At 34.3% G+C, this 24,051-nt stretch overlaps 1 protein-coding gene and 1 pseudogene across 1 annotated transcript in view; one reads left to right on the top strand and one right to left on the bottom strand.

Annotated features, from left to right (window-relative positions):
* KIF24 (kinesin family member 24) overlaps positions 1 to 24,051 on the bottom strand; it is a 50,397-nt gene that overhangs the window by 22,165 nt on the left and 4,181 nt on the right. Inside the window, exons 2-4 of the mRNA XM_016130332.2 lie at positions 12,732 to 13,379; positions 8,850 to 9,039; positions 3,530 to 3,627 (exon numbers count right to left, since the gene is read on the bottom strand). Coding sequence (XP_015985818.2) covers positions 3,530 to 3,627; positions 8,850 to 9,039; positions 12,732 to 13,354 — 911 coding nt within the window. The 5' untranslated portion in view covers positions 13,355 to 13,379. The remainder of the gene's footprint in view (positions 1 to 3,529; positions 3,628 to 8,849; positions 9,040 to 12,731; positions 13,380 to 24,051) is intronic.
* On the top strand, positions 1,318 to 2,021 carry LOC107502796 (annotated as a pseudogene).

Genomic DNA, 24,051 nt, shown 5'->3' with positions numbered 1-24,051 from the left:
TCATATGATAAACATGAAGGTAGTGACCACTCATATGAATTAAGGAAGTTTAGACAGAGGTGAAATATTTGAGGAAGGACTCATAAAAGAGCTTCTCTAAGATCCCCAGTTTTCACTTTCATCAATACATTACTGGGTTGCTTGATTTCTAAGATCCTTTCTTGCCTTGATATCCTATGATTCTAAGTGAGAGTCACTATTCTTGGATGTGGATAAATGTGTGCACATGCCCTGTATGAGAGTGGAAAACTGCAGAATAAGAAGTGGAAAAGAGAGTTGGCAGACCAACCTACAGAGATCACAGTATATTTTAAGGGGAGTTGGAGGCCAAGATTACCTGAGTATTATGGGGCCTAACTATGCAGCACTAAGTAGAAAGTGAATATAATGTTAGGTAATAAATAGTTATTGCAAGGATCACATGAATTAATAAAAGAAGCTACTTGTTGCAAGGAAAAAACGTCTATGTATGGACACAGAAACAGGGGGAAGCTAGAGGTAGGCAGAGAGATGAATACATAGAAAGGGAAGTGAAGCCAGATAGAAAACAAAGAAAGGGTGATGTGACCACAGCAAAGGAAGCATGGAAGTGTGAGAATCAAGAGACAGGAGCTAATCAGATTTAAGATACTGGAAGCAGAGACAGGTTACTTCTCATCTTTTAAACCATGGCTCCCAATAGTATGAATACTTGAATACAGTGGCAGAGGCACAGTTAAGAAAAGGATTATAGAAGGAAATCTGAATACACCGAAGAAGATCTAGCAGAATGAGAGCAAAGAATGTCATCTAGCTTATCTTTTGAGCATTTTAGTGATGAGCTTTAAAAAAAAACACAAATATAGGCATGAAGAATCTCTATTAAACTTTATAGAATTTACAGTTAAGTTACACTTAATTTGCAATTCCCTTATTTTTTATTGGCAATGTCTTATTCAATTTCTAACTTATTTTATAAACCTACTCTCTCAAAAAGCATTCCCTAGACTTTGTGCATAAGAAACAACCTGAAAGATATAACTTTTTTAGCCTGCTCATTTAAATAATTGTAAAAAATTTAAATAATTTTTTCAGAATAACAATAAAAACACAACACAAAAAAATAGGCAAATGAAAATATCTGAATGGTCAATAAGCACACAAAAAGATGTTCAGCATCATTAAGCATTAGGGAAATTCAAATTAAAAACACAATAAGATACAATTTCATATCCATTAGATTGGCTACAATAAAAAAGGCTGACAATGCCAAATATGGTAAGAATGCAGAACTGCAATTCTCATATATTGCTGTTAGGAGTATAACATAGTGAATGGATCAGTCGGACAGGCCGAGAGATGCTTCTGGAAGTAACATCATCATGGCTGCCCAAGGAGAACCCCAAGTTCAGTTTAAACTTGTATTGGTTGGTGACAGTGGAACTGGAAAAACTACATTTGTGAAACGTCATCTGACTGGCGAATTTGAGAAGTATGTAAGCTACCTCGGGTGTTGAGGTCCATCCCTTTGTGTTTCATACCAACAGAGGACCTGTTAGATTCAATGTATGGGATACGGCTGGTCGGGAGAAAATCAGTGGACTGAGAGATGGCTATTACATCCAAGCCCAGTGTGCCACTGTAATGTTTGATATAACTCCAGGAGTTACTTACGAGAATGTGCCACACTGGCACAGAGATCTGGTATGAGTATATAAAAACCTCATCATGTTGTGTGGTAACAAAGTAGATATTAAGGACAGGAAAGTTAAGGCAAAATCAATTGTCTTCCACCATAAGAAAACCTTCAGTATTATGACATTTCTGCCAAAAGTAACTACAACTTTGAAAAGCCCTTCCTCTAGCTTGTTAGAAAACTAACTGGATGGAGACACTAACTAAGAGTTTGTTGCCATGCCTGCTCTTGCTCGCCAGAGGTTGTCATGGAACCAGCTCTGACAGCACAATATGAGCATGACCCAGTGGTTGCTCAGACAACTGCTCTCCCTGTGGATGATGGTGATGAGGATGATGACCTGTGAGAAAGTGAAGCTGGAGCCTACCTTTAGAAGTCTAGTTTTATAGGCAATTGTCCTGTTTTATCAGTGGTACAGCATGTTTGCCACTTTATTATATAGCTAAGCGGAACATGTACTTAATCTTTTGGATGGTGAAGGAGATGAATGGGCTTCGGAGTGAACATGGCAGTTAAAAAAACACCTTTGTTTTTTGGACCTACATATTTAGCTGTTTTGGAATGTGGTTGTTTCTTTATTGAGTTTCAAATATAAGACTGCTGCAGTCACATCACAATATTCAGTGGTGAAATTTTGTTTGTTATTGTCATTACCACTCCCTTTTGTTTAGAATCAGAATAAAGTTGTATTTCAAATATCAAAAAAGTAATGCATGAAAAACTGTTCGAGACTTTCTTATAAACATACACCTATCCTATGGCCCAGTAATTCCATTTCTAGATTTTTATCAAAGACAAATGAAAACATGTCCACAAAAAGAATTGTACAGAATGTTTATACGGCTTTATTCATAATAGTCCAAAATTGAAAACCACCCAAATGTCAATCAACAGGAGAATGGATAAACAAATTGTGTTCATAGAGGGGAATATTACCCAGCAATAAAAACTACGGGTACATGTAACAACATTAATATCAAAAAACATTATGCTAAGCTAAAGAAGCCAGGCATAAAAGAAAACATATTGCAATGATTCTATTTCTGACATTCTAGAACAAGCAAAACTAATCTATAGGGATAGAAAGGTCAGTCTTATATAAGATCTGGGAGTGATGGTGAAGAATTAACTAAAAAGAAACACTAGAAATCTTTCTGGGTGGTGGACACATCCTTATTCCAGGTATTGGGTACTTGGATGTATACAACTATCAAAACTCATCAAACCTGAATACTTCTTAAGATCTGTGCATCTTACTGCATGTAATTTACACCTCAATTTTAAAAAGTTATTAAAAAAAATAAGTGTCAAAATACTCTGGAAATCAGCAACTACAGCTGGTCATTTGGCATTTTCAACCTGCACATACCTAAGGTTTAAATGTACAATAGAAGCTCCTACCACCTCTTCTGTCCCATTTAATGTTTACTAAGTATGAATAATTACTTCAAAATTTAAAAAATACATCTATGAAAAATAGATAAGTCACTTATCTATCTTATTCCAATGAAAATGTTAACAGAACTATTATTAAAAGTTCAAACTAACTACAACGACTTAAATCTTTTTATTCTGAGGACTTTCATGAAATTATATTGCTGTCAGCTTGTATTTTTCCACTAAACAGAGAATCAACATCATTAATATAAAAGAAATTTTGCTGAAATTTTCTAAATGCTTGGTAAATTCTATAGAGAAACTGAACTGTTCAGAAGAGACTAATTTAAATTCATTAGAACAAAACACAAATTCATGTTTAACTCAAAAGGAATGAAAAGCATAAGTGATATTTATTTTCTAAAATATAATTTATAGAAAACAAAAAGTAAGAGAAGCAAATAATTACTATCATACCCATTGAAAATATGCTGAATGAGTGGGTGAGTAGTCTTCATGTATACATCCCGATTGGTGCATGCCTCTCCAAAGACTTCATCAAAATAAAAAACATGCTGAAAAAGAAATTCGATGTTTATAGAAAGAGAAAGGGAATTTTAAAGGTGAAAATACATTTTTAACTAATAGTAACTGACCACGATGAACTTAGAAATAAGCAATCAATAACTATCAAATGACAGAGCCTTCTTTTACTTGAGATTTCTGTAGACATTCTTATAATGTAAAAACTAAGGCACACAATTTTTGTTCTCTCTTAAGTAAACTGATGAATACAAGAGTGAGCCAATCCTCCTTAGGTCCAGGAGAGAAACTGAAATCTATGAACATTATCATCATAGACTAGAAACGGCTAAAATACTTGAAATTTGGGGGGAATTTTAGATGAAGAGTTCCATTCCATATGTTACACAGCTTGACTTTTAATTCCATAAACATCTATTGCTCAACTGGTAGCATGTATATTGCAGTAGGCAGTTCAAGGAGCCCAAAAATATCGACATTACCCTACCATTACCCCACCCCAGCCCCTAAAGATGTTAATTCAGACAAGTATACAAATGACTATAAGATAGAAAAAACTTGGGAGGTAAAGTACATGTGAAATTAAAAAGAGAAACATATTCCCTCTTATTGGGAGAGACTATGAGAATGGGAGAAGAGGAGGAATTTGAGAAGCAGAGATGGAGGAGGCAGGGAAGGTCTTCCAAGCACAGGGGAAACATGAGCAAACAGCCAAACAGGAAAACACAAAGACTGTTTGGGGAACATGGAAGATTCAATGTGGTTGGAAATACAGGATCTTGATAGGTAGAAAAGTGAAACAGAAGGCTACAATAATGAGTTGTAGGCGTCTTAGGACACCAGCCTTAAGGGAGAAGGTGGAATGTTCATATTTAATTCAGTAAACTGTGAAAAGATAATTAAAAAAAAAAAACTTTGAAAAGGAGAGGGATGGCTCAGTCATTTTATTGGAAGTTAAATCTGGCTGCACACTGTGAATGGATTGGGAACAGGGACACTAGTAATTCAGTGATGACGTAAAAAAGGTCTAAATTAGATGATGATAACAAATAAAGAGGAGACCGACCCATGAGAAATTTGGCAACTGCCTGAATGTGGGGAGCTGGAGAGAGAAAGCTGACTCCCAAATGAAAAACCACAGCCATCTGGAAAACGATAGGAGACCCCATTAATTGGGTCTGGTAAGCATTAGTTCAGCAGCCATAATCATTTGCATAATTTAGAGGCTTACCATGTTGGCGGTCCATCTACATCTGCGTAAGAATTCCTAATAATTCCAAGCCTGACTCAGCATCATAATGGCAGTCTATACACAGTGAATGAGAGAAGAGGCCCTATCTTCTGTTACCTTTTGGGCCTACTCCAAATATTCAGTTAAGGACAAACTGTATGGACAAATCCAGAAAGATGAATTGAGGCCAATTTACTGTGGGTCACTCTACCCCAGGTTTGATTCTGTTTTGGGTATGATTACGTTACATTAGAAAGGAAATTTGTTAGGTCATCTGAGAAGAAATTGGGGCCACAAAGTTGAATTTATCAGTTAGAAAAAAATCTCCTAAGTTAGAAGGTAAGAAAATAATGAATCTCTGCAGCATGATAAAGAGATCTATAAACTGTTAGTGCTTTGAAAAATGTGGTATGATTTCAAAAATAACAAAATATTTATATATAACTGTTGAAGCTGGGTGATAGCTATATGGGGGTTCATTATACTTTTTAATTAAGCTTTAAAATGGCAATAACGAAGAGTAAAATATATTTCTAAAATCTGACTTTAATGAACATGATTTATATCTAACTCATAACTGGTCTTTAATCAAAACAAATCTGTTTATTGATCAAATATCACCATAGATTTTTATAGTTAAGTATGAAATCAAAAGCAAAATACACTGTGTGTGTGTGTGGGGGGGGGGCATTTCTCAGGAAAATAAGAAAAAATGAACAGAAGTAAATGTGGGAATACATTTTTTAGTCTTCTTTTATTTCATTGAGTATATGGCTAGTCCTCCTTTCCTTTTATAAATATTAGTGAATAGTCTGAGTAAACACCTTAGACAGTACTTACTGATTAAAGAGATTAGTATCTTTCCTTCCAATACAATTTAGGTATCAATTTTTCCAGTACTTTTGTAAGTAACTTTTATGAAAAGAAATGTGAACAGGCAAGATTATTATAATTCATAAAGTCCTTTATATCACATATACTTTCATCTGATTACTTTATTAATGAAGTTGGATTAACACTCACTTTAGCCTTGAAGATATGATCAGAATTACATAATTATTAAAAATTTTTTTTTTTCAGATTATGAAAATAATATGTATTTATATAATGTCTGGAAAGAGACACTTCTAACAAGTAATACCGACTGCCTTCAAGGAGAAAATGGGTTTAGAGAGACAATTTTCACTGAATACACTTTTGTACCTTTTGATTTTGAAACAGGTGAATCTATCCTATTCAAAAGTTTTTTGGCTATCATTAATAAATCAACAAACAACAAGTGTTGGCAAGGATGTGGAGAAAAGGGAACCCTCACGCACTGTTGGTGGGGCAACTGATTGGTGCAGCCACTATGAAAAACAGTATGGAGGTCCCTCAAAAAATTAAAACTAGAACTACCTTATGATCCAGAAATTCCACTTCTGGGTAGTAATACAAAGAAATCCAAAACACTAATTCAAAAAAATATATACATCCTTATGTTTAGAGCAGTATTATTTATGAAAGCCAAGATATGAAAGCAACCTACATGTGTCCATCAACAGACAACTGGATAAAGATGTGGTATGTATATACAATGGAATATTAGCCATAAAAAGAATTAAATTTTACCATTTGCGACAACATAGATGGACTTAGAGGGTATTATGCTAAGTGAAATAAGTCAGAAAAAGACAAATACCATATGATTTCACTTACACGTGGAATCCAAAAAACAGAATAAACAAACAGAAACAGACTCAAAGATACAGAGAACAAACTGATGGTTACCTAATGGGAAGAGGGTTGGACAGGGATTAAGAAATACAAATTAGCAGTTACAAAATAGTCATGGGGATATAAAGTACAGCATGTGGAATACAGTCAATAATATTGTAATAACTATGTATGGTGCCAAGCAGCTATTAGACTTATCAGGGGGATCACTTTGTAAATTATACAAATGTCTAACTACTACATTGTACACCTGAAACTAATATAATACTGAGTGTCAACTACAATTTTAAACATATTTAAATAAAGGTTTTACTTTTTTATATAAAAGTAACAACAAAGATGACTGCAGAACATTTCAAAAATATGAAAAATGATAGAGAAAACCAAATTATCTATAAATATTACTATTTAGAGATAGGCACTGTTGACTTTTGATATATTTTAGTACTTTTTTTTTCTAATATTTTTTCTTCACTGAAGAAATTGAAACAAAACATATGTTTGTTTTGTTTTTTTCCTTATTAAGTTGATATAATTCCTAAATAAGTTTGATAAATAAAACCCAAAGAATCTAGAATCATTATTTATTTGCTATAAACCTCCCTTTTCTTCTTTCTACTTAAATAAAGGAAAAGGAGCAAAAAAAAAACCCTCCCAATATTTTTTTATTATAGCATTGATAGGTAAGGACTTTGACCTATGAGAGCAAAGGTCCAAAGTGCAAACAGCAGAGAAAGTGCTATGGAAACTATGGGTATTCAATAAGTATTGACCAATAGTAATAACAAAGAAGTAAGGTTATTGTGTTTTGGGATAATGGAAAAATATAAAAGATAAGATGATGTCTCCCTGAGGGAATTACTGTGACAAAAGTATCATTAACGTAGTCTTGGGTAGATGGTGATTGGATAGGGCTATTACTATGGCTGTAAGTTGCCATGGAACACATATCGTTACAACTAATTGTTCATTTGGACCATCTTCAAAATAAATACCTCCTACCTAGACCTAATAGATTGTGCATTGATCAGCAATCAATAAGGCTGTTAAAGTGATTGGGTTGGTTATACAGTGGCCTAGTAATTTAGTGCCCATAGAAAGACTGGATTATTTTGAGTGTTACTGTGAAACCCAGTTTTGGTTAGCAAAGAAAAAGAAGACCAATGAAAATGTAAAAGGGGGTAAAGTTAACAATTTGACTTCAGTGCTAAAGGATTTATTTCAGTAGAGTAAGATCTTAGCTGGCTAAGGTGAATTGCTAGCAAACCAGATTACTCACCACTTTTTTTTCTCTCTACCAGTCACTGGGTTTTGAGGCCAGAGAGCAAGAGAGAGAACAAAATGAATGTAATGTGAAAATTATAGGGAGGCAGATTTAGAGTAAGAGAAACTTTTAATTCCCAAATTTTAACATCTGGTGGGTTATCCCCTATTATAGATTATTAACAATTGCTTCACAATTTTAGGGGTATCTAAGTTACAGTATCTTCCACCTATGGGGTTTGCTGCTTCCATACGAGACTGAAGAGTTACTGCAAGGGTACTTATCAACTTAGAGTAAGTTCCTTTCAATACCAAATCCTTTCTCCTTGGACTCTCTTATGATCATTCTGGCAAAGAGTGAACAATTTTTATGTGCTGTAGCTATGAGTGTTTTATTTAAATCTTTGTATGTTAGGTGTGTTAGGTCATATCTCTGGGTTATATTTACCCAGTGCAATCTACCCTGTACAATATGGACTGCTCAAGAGCCCTACTTCCACCAAATAAGTCTAAGCCCAGAGACAGTTGAGAATCAAAATAAGCAATGGGCTGACGATCTGTGGCCTTGTTGCTCAAAAATAAATTCTACATCATTAAACTCCAGACTCACACTCAGCAGAGTGAGAAGTTCACACTGAGAGAGACAGGTGAGAATTGAGACCATCTCAGTCACTGTGTGACCATCTCAGTCACTTTGGGGCATATGCTCAATGACTGATTCTATTATCGAGTCATTATTTAAATTCTTTTTATCCCCTCATTCACCCTTTTTTGCTGAATATGTATAAATTCATGTAAAGTGTGTCAAGTAAATGTATGATGCAACTCTATTGTACTAGAGTAGAGGAATTATGTTTCTGGTATCCCTCATTGCACTATATTTTTTAAAAGTCTAAGATAGCAATGATTTAATGCAATGTCACATCAGGGATGCATGGCAATAAACTAGAAAATGAATTTTAGAATTTGTACGCTGCCACTCAAACAAAAAGCAAAAATTTGACACGTGATAATATTTCCAAACACAAAAGGAAAACATCATACCTGCAGAATATATTGTGTGAGGTCAACTGCTTCTTTCTTCTCATGAACAAGTAGAGTTTCTTTGTCTTCTATAGTAATAATATTAATTTCTCCACGACGTACCTCCTTCATGCCCAGAGGGCGTTTTCTAACACAAACTCTGATTTTCTCCATCTCAGTCCAAGGATTCTCTTTCTCTGAGGTATTCTGTCTGATATATGTTAATAAGTGGGCTTTAATTTTTACTAATAGGATAAGACTACTTAAGAGATCAAAGTATCAGTACATTTTATTATATATCAGGTGATATATATATATATATTATATATAGTTACATAAGTTTTGACATTGGGAAAGTTCTTATTAGCTAAATCTTCCTGATTATTTCTATCTCCATCCCTACTCCATCCCATCCTTTGTCCAAGCCGAAAAACAGGAACAAAAAACATTCCTGTGGCTTTAGCTCCAAGACGTGTGTTTGGCTTCCAGATGTAGTCTTCCAAAAGGCTTCTAATGATGGATGAGGATGCTCTTTATGTCCCCAAAACTCAGGCTAGTCAATCCTCAAAATCTAATGCAATACGCTCCTATCCCTCCAAGGCCTTTACAAGACCCAAACCCACATCTCTTGCTTCCTTTCAATCTAATTATCCTTGTCCATTTACTGTTTTCTTGATCATTCAATCTAATTTTTTTAAATTCTGAGTTTACTAAGTATCTTAAATTAGGTAGTAGGTTTCAATGTACTTTTCCCTATTCCTCCCAGGTATATTCTTCCTTTGCCTTGTTCTTGTACATCCTCTTTTTGCCCACTCTGCTATCTATTTGTTAGAATACAATCCTATATTTCTTCTTCCTGGGACAATACTGTGACTGGTTCTGCCTACCGAATTCATTCTTCTATTCAGATGCATTTCTTCTCTGGCTCTAACTTCAGTGAACTCATCAATCTTAATATCCAGAATATTTAAGGCAAATATTCCTTGGGTTAGGGATACAAAATTCATTGGGTTTACTTGCTGAGCTTATGGTGGTATATGTACATCATACATGTAGGAACTGACCACATACCTATATAGAAATTCCTCTAAAGCTAGGTAACAAGAAAGTAGGATTCTTGAAAGTAGGAGTTTTATAAGGATCAATGGCCTTTGGTCTATATACTAAGAATGTCTTAGCAAGACAAATTATTCCTTTCCTTTATACTTTAGAATTTGATTAATAGCCCCTGAAAAGCCTTTTATAATAAATTTTGCACAGGATATTTCACTATATAATTGCTTCATTATCAATTTCAATTTTCTGAGCCCTCAACTGGCTAGAAAGTTATTTTTGCCAGGATCTAAATTAGTAAAAATAGCAAATGAAATTTCTAATATAATGTATAAAGGACTACTCAAGGCTTTTAAGGCATATTTCATTTTCTTAACCAACATATAGCAAACTTTTAAAAACATATCATTTTGAGGTTAAGTGTGGCAAAATCTTGACAATCATTAAAAGCAGATGATGAACATGGGGGTTCATTGTTTTATTTTCTCTTCTTTTGCTTGTTCGATTTTTTACAAGAAAAAGCAAAATTTAAATGCATCATTTTAACAAGGGCTTTGTGTTAAAATCTCTAGTAGTTGGTATTAATAATCTAATTGTATAAAGCTAATCAAAGAGGACAGAAAATGTCCTTTATAAAACTGACCAGGGACTTCAGGATGGGTCATATAGACAGAAGGACTGTAGTTTTCAAATTCAAGGGACAAAAAGGGATGAATATTCTTTTAAAAGGCATTAAAAGGTTTTAATGCCCAATCTTCCCTGTCTGATGTGCAAAGAGATAAGAAAGCTGGGGTCAGGTCTACTCAAGTCTTAAATAAGTCAGGGCAACTAGTTCTCTAAATGCCTTAGACTTATTAAAATTCCAAGGTCAGCAATTTATTCTGAACTTATCTGAGTTGAGGCATCCAAAGAGAATGCTCTTTGAATAGAAGACGCCCTAACAGCAAGCTTTAAGTTCTGAAACCCTGACTCCCACTTAAAGTATAGTGAGAAAACAATATTGAGGATCACTGGGGAAAATGTACCTTCTTATGTCTATTTCTCTTATATAGGCAGTCCTCGACTTACAATGGTTCAACTTAATGATTTTGTGACTTTACAATAGTGCAAAAGAGGTACATATTCATTAGAAAAAGTACTTCAAATTTTGATCTTTTCTTATGCTAGTGATATGTGGTAAGATACTCTCTCATGATGCTGGACAGTGGCAGCAAGCTGCAGCTGCCAGTCAGGCAAGTGATCAAGAGGGTGAACAAATAATGGTCTACTTTGTTGCCAGTGTTTTTTGGATATCATATTCTGAGTATGCTTCAAATAGGCTGCGCTAAGCTATGATGTTCAGTGTATTAGGTGTATTAAGTGCATTTTCAATTTACGATATTTCAACTTAGGATGGGCAAGATGTAATCCCATAAGTTAAGGGGCATCTGTATAATAAAAAATGGGAAGACTAAGATAATAATGATATGGAAGTTGAAAAAGCCCTGGGTTTGTCATGTATCAACTTCTATAACAGCACTTACCAGATGATAGTCTGTCTTCCCACTCACCCCCATCCTCCTAGAGACTGAGTCTCCAGATATTCTAATTATCTTTATATCTAGAATCAAGCCTAACAGAGGTGGTACTTAATATTTGCCAAATAAATAAAATAACAATATTTAAACTAAAATATCCCTTCTATTCAAATGTATAATGCAAATTGGTATATCTATTCTATTTATAAATAATTCCAATTTAGATTTTTATGTGTTGTTCAATGAAAGACTATAATATTCAAGAAAATAATTGTTTTTCACCACTGAACTAACCAATAGGAGGAAAGTGGCAATTCTGGTTTTGATGGTCACAGGACAATCTAGTCCTCTCACAATTAAAAGAAAACAGTATTAAATGCTGTGTTCTGCTAAACCGAACACCCCCTACCCCCCCAAAAACTTTCAGAAACACTTTAAAATTAATTAAGTATTTTAAATTACTAAAGGTACTTTTATCTTTAAAACTGGGTCTTCTTTTTTAGGAATAAAACAACTAATTGGTTACGAGATCCTTTGAAACCTTAGCCAATATAAGACCATATGTAAATACCTTGTTTCTCCATAATTCACCATCTAAAACTTTTAAAGTAACAAAACAAGCAATATATGTTATTAAATTTTTTTTTTTATCTATTACACCAATGTCAGTATTAGATTATTACTCAATATTTCACCTTTTAGGGACTTTATTTCAAATTCTAACTTGAAACACTATGTGAAAAGAACTTATTGTCACCCTGACTCTCAAACCCTAAACTCTATCAGAAGTGTCATATTCTTGGCAATTATCAGAATCATCTGTCCTTCCTGGGATGGAATTGTAGAAGGTACTCAAAATCAGGACAATATTTCCATATGTACAGGTAAACTAACTGCTCCAAAGACATACTTCAACTACATGCTCTGTTTTTAACTAAACTTTGTCTCCTGGTTGGTTTTAGGGAATTTGATAGCATTAAAAAAAAATAATCCTGTGGAATGCATTTTTTTACCCACTGCAGAAGCCTCGTTAACTAGTTTACCTTCATGGATGCACTGGTTGTATCAATGTTACGGTATAATAAATAATAGAAACAGGTCTGCCATAGAAATAATAGCAGATCCTGGCAAGTAGTAGCTGTTTGATGTATGTGAATAACACCTCTCTCACCTGAAAAGTCCCAATTCCTCATTAATTTTCCATCAAGGTATTTCTATTATCAATGCAGAAGCTTTTCGCTATCATTTTCATCTCCTCTGGTCATGAAGAAGACTGCCTTTGCCTGAGGTCACCCTCCCTCCAAAAAAAAAAAAAAAAGATAAAAATAATTACCTGATACCAGAATGAGGGATTCCATAATTATACCCTGAAACATGAGAGACTCTTTGAATAATGGGAATACTACAATTCCCTAGTATTGGAGAAAAGTGATTTGATGAAAAGAGTAAAGTGTTAGTTTCTGTTTGCACGTAGGAATCAGCAGCTGTGGGATTCAGGATTCTTGTTTTTGTATGGTTCTGGGAATCATCTGGTAGCATGTGCTCTAGCACTTTTAGGTAACTAGACTTCTGTTCATTTGCAGAAAAATCTGATAAATTGCACATTTCAAACTCATATTTGCTGGTAGTTCTATCTTTGTTATCACCAGGAGAATCAAAATGCAGTTGCCTGCGAGGTCCAGATCTGGGTTCCCGAGGCTTGATATATAGGCTGTTTCTCTGAAGAGGATGCTCTGGGCTACTGACTGCTTCATCTTCTTCCTGCATAATCTTAATGATTTTGATAAGTTGGAAGAGACGTTTGCGGTCGTTCATGTCATGGACTCCCAATCTGGAGTAGTCTTTCATTGTAATCTTGGCTAATTCATCTATTTTCTGAAGGCCAAGGGCAGTAAAATGAGGATAATACTGTGCAAGCTCAGCTTCACAAAGACATTCATACAACCAGGATGTCATTTTTGTGAACGGGTTTCTACAAATTCTGAAGAGGAAAAAAAATTCATTCATTTAAAATTTAGTATATATAATACAATTATTCCTTTACAAATGAAAGCACAAAACAAACATGCATTCTAGCATACCAAATTTTCAATAAATAAATGATTAAACAGCATAGTGCATAAACAAAGATATGAGTAACAGATGTAATTTGTTCATTTGCTTAATAAAAAGAGACTTTCAATTGTAATACATATATGGCTAATGCACACACACTTAACACAAACAACTTACTTATTTCTAGGGAGTTCCTTCCAACCTTGCAGTATCTAGTTAACACATGCCACAAACTACTGAAACCTTGCTCCCAACAACCACTGACTATAGCGAGACTAATTTTAGATATTCAAGTTAACACCAAGGCATGTCGTACAACTGTTTTCCATGATTAATGAACAAAGGCTTAGAAATCTCAGAACGGAAAGCAAAGTTAAACAGCAAACTACACTAATATAACTCAGAGAAAATCTCATTTGAAACTGCTGAGTACCAGTAAAAGTTGTATAAAAAGGTAAAAACATCATTAATTCAGAATCTGCTGATTCACAATTTCAGATCATTCTAAAAGGTAGGTGGTTGTAGATGTCTACCTGTAGAGAAGCTAGGAAATTAATACTGAGGTCAAGATTTTAAAGTTGCACATTAAAATGCTTAATATGCCGAGACATTTACTTAAATACTAACAAATCGTGTGGTTATAACATATAATCCTGGTCTATTACTAAAGTCAGGACCCTAAGGAGTTCTCCATACCACTATTAAGTCCAAGTTCATAAGAACATTCAAAAGTAAACTACATTTTCTTTTAAAAATCTGTCTAATAATTCAGGGTTTTCAAAATGTAATTAGTTTGTGGTAAAGCCTTTCTGTTTTTCATTTTAACTTATATTTTGTCTTCACTCTATGAGAAAGAGAAAGAGGTCAAGGCTGGGTAATAATGACAAAGGACTTTGCATAATTAACTTTGGAGGAAATGCTACTTAGGCTAAAGAAAAGGCCAAAGGGGCTAAGTAACACATCCTAAACTCGTCCTGCCCTTCTCCATTTTTGGTAGATTGAAAAAAAAAAAATATTTCTAAAACTCTCAGCATAATGCCCAGTACATACTTAGTACCCAATAAGTGTTGGTAGTTATTACTACTGTGATTGTTATTTCTGTGTTACTATCTTTACCGCCTCACCCAGAACCTAGAAAAGAATAAGGCTTTAATGTTTTGGTGTGTTTTAAGTTATTTCTAAGCAGTTATTTTCCTCCACGTGACACAGTCTAAGCCAGAGGAAAAGGTTAAGTGCTATACAGTCTTCTCAATTTCCACAGGCTGTACGGGATCCTGTATTTCACAAATTCCCTCTGCAACATATCAAACATTTCCTAATCTAATTATGATAGTCATGGCTTAGTAAGTATCTGCAAGACTAACATATTCATCTAGCAATGCTTAGATATCTCATAATATCATGGGGAGGGGGGGCAGTGCCAGATAGCAGTAATCTGGACATGCAGGTTAAAGCAGCCATGTATGTAAGTATGCATGTAAGGCATGCTTCTACATAAATGGGAAGCATGGTGCCTTTCTGAGCTCTACGGTTAACCTACATTCTTTTGTTTTAAAATTAGATATGCTTCTTTGTACCACATTACATTTTACAAACATCTAGCCCCTCATAGATAACTGAGTCACACCCCAGAACCATTAAAAAAAAAAAAAACTCCCAGGTTTTTGGTGTGACAGACATTAAGAACACTGAAAAAGCTCCCTGGGTGATTATGATTGTATTCCACTGATCTATATTTACCAAAATTATAAATGCAAATGGACTGAACCAGTAATTCCACTTCTAGGAACTTAGCCTACAGATATTCTGTATAAGTACAAAATGACATAGGTACAAACTTATTCATGGCAGCATTTTATGTAACAGCAAAGAAATAGAATAGAGACTGGGTAAATGAATTATGGTAATCCATTAAATGGAATACTATGAATTACAAAGAATAAGTAAACACTCAATATATTAAACAAAAAGAAAGCTCTCCAATATATTATGACTAACGAAGTTACAGAACAGTTTGTAAAGGTACCATTTATTAAAAAGAGGTCACTGATCTCTAATAAATCTATATATTTGCTTATCAGTCATAAAATATTTTTGACAGGATGCACAAGAAAGTATTTACTTTGGTCTCTGAGGGGAGGGAACTAGTTGTTGAAGGGCAAGCATGAGAAGACTACTGTATACCAATAAATGCCGGTGGTAATTATTACCTTTCCTATTGTTATTTCTACCTCACTGCTATCTCCATTGCCCAGAGTAGGACCTAGAACAATTGTTTTTAAACTCTGAAACTATGTGACCATATTACTTAATTAAAAAATACATTTCTAGTTTCTTCTGCCCCCTACTCTCCCAACCTCCCCAAATTTACCTAAAACTACTTGTTACTATTTTGGTGTTTTCCCTTATAGCTTTTTAAAATGCATTTTTTTACACTGTATATAACACTGTACTCATAACTATACCACAATCTACTTTTTATTTAACACAAGCATTTTCATATGCTGTTCGTTATAGCCCTTAAAAACAATCCACACTATTATGTTTGTTGAATAAATTAATTACCTCAAGGAGATGTAATTTCTTCTTCTAGACTCCTATAATGGTTTGACTGTAAAACTGATAAGGCATTTATTAGATTCATATATTTTATTTTTTGCCAGCTTTGTTCCAGAGATGATGTAGGGTGGCTCTGCCTTATACTATAGTGCAAATTCCTAAAGAGAACAGCAATATGATCCCACTCAGCCTAGCACTGTCCTAGACAGGTGTGTAACAAGTATTTGTTGAATGAACGGAATCTACTAAGATAGGACAAAGGACAAAAAGTTCTACCATTTCTACCTTTTACCCAAGGCAACTAAATAAATGATTAGAAGATTTCATGAAGCCTGCTTATGTGGCTATGGAGTTGTTTTCTCTCCATTTCCAAATTCTTTACAAGTCTCATCACGCAAAAAGTAACAAAGACAACCAGGGTCCTTAGAACCTAGAATTGCCTAATACACAGGTCTTTACAAATGTCACCCTGAATACCTTACATCGTTCAAAGAAACACTATCTAACAAGGCTAATCTCATTATTTCAGCAAATAGTCCACAGTCATACTATTTTGATGATTTGACTAAACTAAAATTTATTGAATTATTCAATTCAATTTATTGAATACCCCCCAAACTAGGGCTATTTCATTATCCAAAGTAGAGTTTATATATGAAAGCAGGCCTAAAGTAATTCTTTCAATTTCCAATTTTCAGAGTAAGTAGTTATTTTGGATGGAGTCCAGTGAAATCTTTCAGGGTTTTTTGGTTTTGCTTTTTTTTTGGGGGGGGGGAAGGGAGTGTGTTTTTCAAATTCATTAACTCATGGGTTTTTATATATTTTATCCATTTCCCATCCATATATCCATTTATATATTTTATCAATCAATTGCCTTAGTCTTTGACACCTTCATCTTGTATATATCCTGACCAAACTAAAATAGGCTTTCCTCCAAGAAATACGTCTCTGTTCTAGAAGTAGCTGCCCATTGTCCCACATCCAACTAAAGGTTATAAGTTCCTAGCAAGAAAGAATAAAGAAAGCACAGAGGGCCTGGGCATTGGGGAAAGAGGAAAAGAGTGAGCACAACCACACTGGCTCTTCCCTTCAGAGATAAGGAACAGCTCCATACAGCCACCAAAGTAGCTAACCCAGAAAGGTCATTACTCACTTCATATTTAGGTTACTGAAGAGTCTCTCTAGGTCAATTCTTAACTGATGTCAACTCCAAACAATTAGTTGTGGCTTCTGGAAGGACTCATTTAGAAAGACTTGGAGGCATTTACAAACATTAATAGAATACAGGATAAGAATTTGGGAGCTGGGAGGTGTCAGGTCATTTCCATTTTGTTTCTTGTGCCCTTCCTTACATATGAGTTAAGAATTTACCACTGATGTCTTTGTCACACTATAACTTATAGGATGTAAATGAAATTCCTCAACATAAAGATGAGAGGATGTAATAAACACTAAACAGAAAAATCAGACAAATGGAATATAGTGCCAAAATTTGTAGTAACTTAAGTATTTCAAATATTTTAAGAAATTTGTCTGATCTCAAATGTCCTCTACCACTACTAGTTCAGATAAAGATTCAGCTAAAAATGACAAATGGGTAAAGGGAAAGTTAGAGATCAAGGTCGATGATTGTTGACTTTGTTTAGTGTTTGAGCATTCTACTATCTTAGCTATAATTTTACTGGGTAACCTCAAGCAAAGAGGGCAAATACATAGCCTACAAATACACAAAATAAATACATATCAGTGCTGCTTTTCTTCCCTCCTATACCCATGGAAAATAATATAAATCTATTTCAATATTCTCTTAATAAACCCTGAAACAGCCTTAGAATCCCTTTTTTGGGTATCTGTACATGATAGTGTATAATTCCATGAATTTTGACAGTTATATATACCTGTGAAACCACCACTGAAATTAAAATACAGAGTGTTTCTATTATCCTCAAAAGATTTCTCATGCCTCTTTACATTCCATTCTTCCTTCTGGCCCTGGACCGAGGCAACCACTGATTTGCTTTCTATCATTATATATTAGTTTGTATTTTCTAAAAGTTTAATATAAATGACATTATACCATATATTCTCTTTTGTATCTGGATTTTTTCAGTTAGCATAACGATTTTGAGATTTATCCATAGTGCACATATCACACACACCCATTTAAGGAGGAGAATGATCAGAATGAATCAGTGAGTTGCCCAAGGTTAACACAGCACTCAAATCATAGTTCTAAGATTGGAACTTAGGTCTTCTCATGGCTCGTCCCATGTTCTTTCCACTATTCCATGCTGCAAAGACAGTCCTATTGCCAGTCTGCTAACAAGCCCACTATATACGCTGCTCAGCAGGCTGGTTGCCTCCTGCAGATCTATGCCAGAGCATGGAATCTCTAACAGCTGCCACCACAAGGAAAATGCCCTGCAAATCAGCAAAATACAATGGGGGATAGATGGAGGGGGGGGTTACATGTAGGGCCCACTCACATTCAATGCCACAAGTATGCAGAGTTCTCTTTTGTGACAAACCCAGAGATTGCTAGGTCTCAGCTGTTGGGATAACAATCAGAAATAGAGTCTTGGAAGAAATCCAGTTGGCAGAAATTCAAATTTACTTATCCTAGTGGCAAAACAAATAAATTGGAAAGGGAATACATGCAACTTTATACACATTTAAGGAAGTTTATTCACATTCCAGGATGTGGATAAGATTCAACTATTTAACATGTTCCCTCAAACTCTCCATTTATCTACCTAAACTATGTAACTCTACCCACCAAAGCTGCCTGAAGCTGAACTTGGAATCAGAAAACTCTCAGTTATTTAGCTGTGTAACCTTGGGCAAAGTCGCTCAGTTTCTCTGAGTTTCATTTCCCTCTCTCAAGGATGCAATAAGATATTCATGTAAAACTAATTTGAAAACTGCAAAGAACTCCAAAATGATGAGGCCATGTTCTCTTACTCAGCACTGGATCACTGTGCCTGGCATGTAGGAAAGAGTGTTGACTTAGAAACAAATAAAAAAGACTTTTAACATTATTGAAAGATGGCTTCTATCACAGTGAGTCCTTGCTGTCATTGATAGGTTCTGCAACTTAGAGAAATGATGTATAATGAAACTAATTCCACCATAGGCTAATTGATAAAACCAAGAATTAAGTTCCTCTGACATTTCATCAATGTTATAATCAGATGACGTTATTCAAGGACCTGCTATATTTGATGAAAAGCTAAATATATAACACAGAATCAAAAGGTAAGGGATTAGAGATACTGAAGTAGATGTATTATACTTGCACAATATAGTAACACCATGTGTAGGCTTCAACTAATTAACACTGTTTCAATAATGGCAATTGTACAAGTATTTTTCTCTCCTTCACTGGTATAGTTGACGAACATGTCTGATTACCAGCTATACTATGGAGATAGTAGATGATGCTATATATCAAGATCAATGCTTGATGCAAATATGTCATGTATATGTGTAGTCTTAATTTTCTTTACTGAGGTATAATTTATATATGATAAACTAGACCCATTTTAAGTGTACAGTTCTATGAGTTTTGACAAATATTTACCCATGTAACCACCATATCAATCAAATACAATCAAAACAGTTCCATGAAACGTCTCTAAAGTTCCTAATACTTCTTGGTAGTCAATCTTGTCCTCCACTCTTGGCCCCAGGTAATCAATGACTCATAAATGAGTTGTATTTTCTATAATTTCTCATAAAATAAAATCATGCAGTGTCACTGTTATATTAAATCTATATATGGAGAGATTTTCTACTTTGCGGAAAATCCTCTTTGAGTGGTTTTCTTTCTTAGGCCTTTGTAAACAAGCTAAAATGATCATACTATTTTTTATAATTTTTTTCATTGACCTAAGTGACATCTGCTAATATAGAAATGTCTTAAATCTGTCTAATTTTTTTTTTATGTCAACCTGAGGAAAACAGCAAATTAGTGAAACAAATATAAATATAAAGTCAATGACTTGGAAAAAGTATTCTTTATTTTTAAAAAGTGTTTGAAGTAATCCCATGGGTAGATAAGATGTTTTTGCTAAAAGAGTTTTGTCTTCTACTTTTAAGGGAAAATAATTCAGTAACTAACATGAGCTCAGGAGCAGGTATCATCATTTTAAAAAATTTGAAAAAAATAATTCTGTTAATCTACTGTTGCTTGTTTGTATTATTGTCCAGATTATTCAATATTATTCAATAAGTTTTTTATCACTATAAAAAAGTACAAAACCTAAATCTAAAGTCTATATATGCCTTGCCAATCAGAAAAACTAGAGGAAAATTGCCCAAATTCTAAAGCAACCAAATTATTTTTAGTTTCTCAAATTCATGTGACATCCCAAATACTTCAATTATCTAAAAGGAAATGAAAAAAAGGTCAATAAATCCCTTAGTACATCATTAAATTTTAACAACTTTGTGATAGAATTAGTTACAATATTTAAAAATCAGGAGCAATTAAAAATATCATTTCTGCTTTTCTTGAAATTAAAAGGTATAGTTAGATTGGGCCTACAATAAAATAAGGCAACAACAGACCAAAACTGAGTTGTGGCTCCTTTCTTTAGAAGAGCATAAACTATCCTATGCCCATGGTTCCCCTGCTCCTGACTCCTTTATACCAACCTCCTTTATTCGTTTACATTAATTGGATGGCCCTGTGGGCATCTGAATTTGAGAACCATGATCTGGTCCAACACCCTCATTTTATGTGGTAACTGTGGATCTGAATGATTAAGTGACTCACCTAAGGTCACACAGCTTTAGTAGGCTAAACCTCAGTGGCCTTTTCAAACATCTGTTTTCCACTCTCTGCTTACCCAATTTTAAATGAATATGCTGTTCCTGAAAGTAAGAGACTACATAGGAAGATCAGCAAGCATTAAAGTACACTATATGCTCTAATTATTCTTCTATGAGTAGTATGAAAATGCAAGTATTAAAATAGCTCGATTAGCAAGAAATATTTCTTCATCTGAGTTTTCCTAAACTGTGATAATGACTATTTTTTAAAATACAAAGAATAGCTTTATTAAGATATAATTCACATACCATACAATGCACCCATTTAAAGTGCATCCAATGGCTTTGGTGACTGGTGGGTACTAGACTTATTGGGGGGATCGCTTCATAAATTATATAAATGTCTAACCACTAAGCTGTATATTTGAAATTAATGTAAATATTGAATGTCAACTGTAATTGGAAAATAAAGTGAATTCAATGGCTTTTAATATGTTCACATATTAAAACCCCCATCCAGCCCTAAGCAACCAATAATGATCACCTTTTTAAGGGATTACTAAAAAAGTCACTGGGCCCACTCTATCATAAGAAATGGATGTAAAACAAACCAATGTTAGGTATAAAGTCCCTAATTAAGAACTTAAGAAATCTAGTAGTATTATCAGTGGAAGATTAAAAGGTAAATAATACAGTATATACTTTTTCCCCAACAAGGGAATTAGTTATTTCAAACTCTAGGAATTATTCTTTCTTTTCTTTTCTTTTCTTTTCTTTTCTTTTCTTTTCTTTTCTTTTCTTTTCTTTTCTTTTCTTTTCTTTTCTTTTCTTTTCTTTTCTTTTCTTTTTCTTTCCTTCCTTCCTTCCTTCTTTCCTTCTTTTCTTTCTCTCTTTCTCTCTCTCTCTCTCTCCTTCCTTCCTTCCTTCCTTCCTTCCTTCCTTCCTTCCTTCCTTCCTTCCTTCCTTCCTTCTTTCCTTCTTTTCCTTTCTTTCTTTCTTTCTTTCCTTTCTTTCTTTCTTTCTTTCTTTCTTTCTTTTTAATAAAGACACTGCTTTTATTTAGTTTGATATGTTTCTATACAGAATGCAGAAAACACATCTTAAAATCATATAGAAGTAAATAAAAACATCAGTGGTTGGTAAACACTTGAATGTGAGATTAGCTGTGAGATTATTCTATCTATAGACTACTGATCTCAACAGAACACAAGTGATACTAGACAAATGCTTAAAACAGCTGCATCAGAATGAGAATATGATACTTAACGGAATCCTTAAAGCTAGATGTGGATTTTGGGATACCAGCTGCGTAAGTTATACCCAAAAGTAGTTTTTGAGAGATTGTTTCATTTTATAACTAAAAAAAGTTTCAAGTTTGTGGTTAAGTAGCTAATGCTTTGCAATTACTGCAATTCTTTTTAAGAGCCCCACTATGAAGTTAAGTTTCTAAGTTTGGTAAAAAGCATGGGAGGAAGCACCTAAAAATAAACACAACAAAACTGTTAAAACAGGGCAAGTATTACGCTCTCTATATATAGAGGTTTAATTTTGAAAGACTTCCCATGAACAGGTGGTAACCAATGTTGGGTTTAAATTCAGTGCTTTATTTTTTAAACAACTGCAGAAGTTATTAGTTGCAGATTTTTGCCATTTTGCAGTTATAAAATACTTTCAACAAAATACATACCATGTGCTTGAATGGGAAAATAACCATGACTATCACATTTTATAAATAGTACTAAGATGATACAGGTTCTTTTACTCAAAGTTATATCCTTTTGGGAATCATTGCCACAATGGTACGAGGAATTATTTATAAAATAGTGACACTGAGAAACCAAAGAACAATTAAAACAACAGTTCCACTCACTGGAATCTAAATTATTAATATATAATTAATTGTGTACTCGAGTAATCCTCCAAGACTTTTTAATCTTTTTTTTTTCAATTACAGTTGACATTCAATATTTTATATTAGTTTCAGGTATATGGCTCAGAGGTTAGACATTTATAATTTACAAAGTGATCCACTTGATTAGTCTAGTACCCACCTGGCACTACACATAGTTATTACAATATTGACTAAATTCCCTATGCTGTACATCCCTATAACTATTTTGTAAACATCCCTATGACTATTTTGTAACTGCCAATTTGCACTTCTTAATCCCTTCACCTTTTTCATTCATATCCCAACCCTCTTCCCACTTCCAAAACTTTTTATGATAGATGGTAATTATTATCACCTCCCTTTCACAAATGAAGAAACACCAAGGCATGGATAACTTATTTAAAACAACCATATGAATTTGTTTTAGAAAGTAATGATTCTATACCATTAGTTTTTATCTAATCAAATCACAACATAAGCAAGCAACTAATTCAAAAGACTATAATAGACACAGCTCCTCATTGCTAGTGAACACTCAACTAAAGTCTTTTGGCTTAGATATTGTACAATATTAATAACTGGTTATTTTCAGAATTCTAGGATAACTTTAATTCACCTAACAATAAAACTGACAATCTCGGGGATGTCTTGCAGCAAAAACATGCAGGAATCATTACCAAAATGTCCCCACAATTGAGCAGTTGAACTACCTGTCAAATACCAAGAATCATTACCCCCCCCAGAAAATCTGCCCTGCCACCTTTCTGTTCCTTGGTGGGTAGGGCTGGGTGAGTGACATTACCATCCATTCAGTCACTCAGAGCTAAACTGGAAAGCATCCCAGACTCCATCCTCTCCGTTTCATCCCAAATCTAATCAACAGGTCCAGTCAATTTAATCTCCTAAATATTTGTTAAATTTCCCTTCTACTATCCTCATCCCTACCATCACAGCCTTGGTGGTTCAGCCCCAGCATCCTTCACTTAGATCATTACATGGCTCTTAACTGCTCTCTGCCTCGAGCTTTGTCTCTCCAAACTATCTTCTACACTACAGAGCCAGATCGTTCTTTTGAAAGCAGTTATGACCATGCTGCTCCCTTATTTAAAACTCTTCAGTGGCATCCTGTTACCTACCTAAAGGACAAAAGCCAACCTCCATAGCATGTCCTACAAAGCCTTCTCTAGTCTAGCCCCTTCCTCTCTCTCTAGTTGAGTTAGCTTTTTAGACAGTTTTATTTCTCTGTGCATTTACATAGTGCTCTTAAATAGCCTCCTCCTCTCATCGAATCTCACTTAACCTGTCTACCTCTTACCCATTGATTAAAACACAAATGAGGTCTTTTCGGAACTCCCCAGATGTGGATGGATGTCCC

This window comes from Rousettus aegyptiacus, unplaced genomic scaffold (genome assembly GCF_014176215.1).
Source record: "Rousettus aegyptiacus isolate mRouAeg1 unplaced genomic scaffold, mRouAeg1.p scaffold_m13_p_3, whole genome shotgun sequence".
Taxonomy (NCBI): Eukaryota; Metazoa; Chordata; class Mammalia; order Chiroptera; family Pteropodidae; genus Rousettus; species Rousettus aegyptiacus.
Note: the sequence above shows the minus strand (reverse complement) of the source record. Positions and strands in the feature narration are given on the sequence as shown.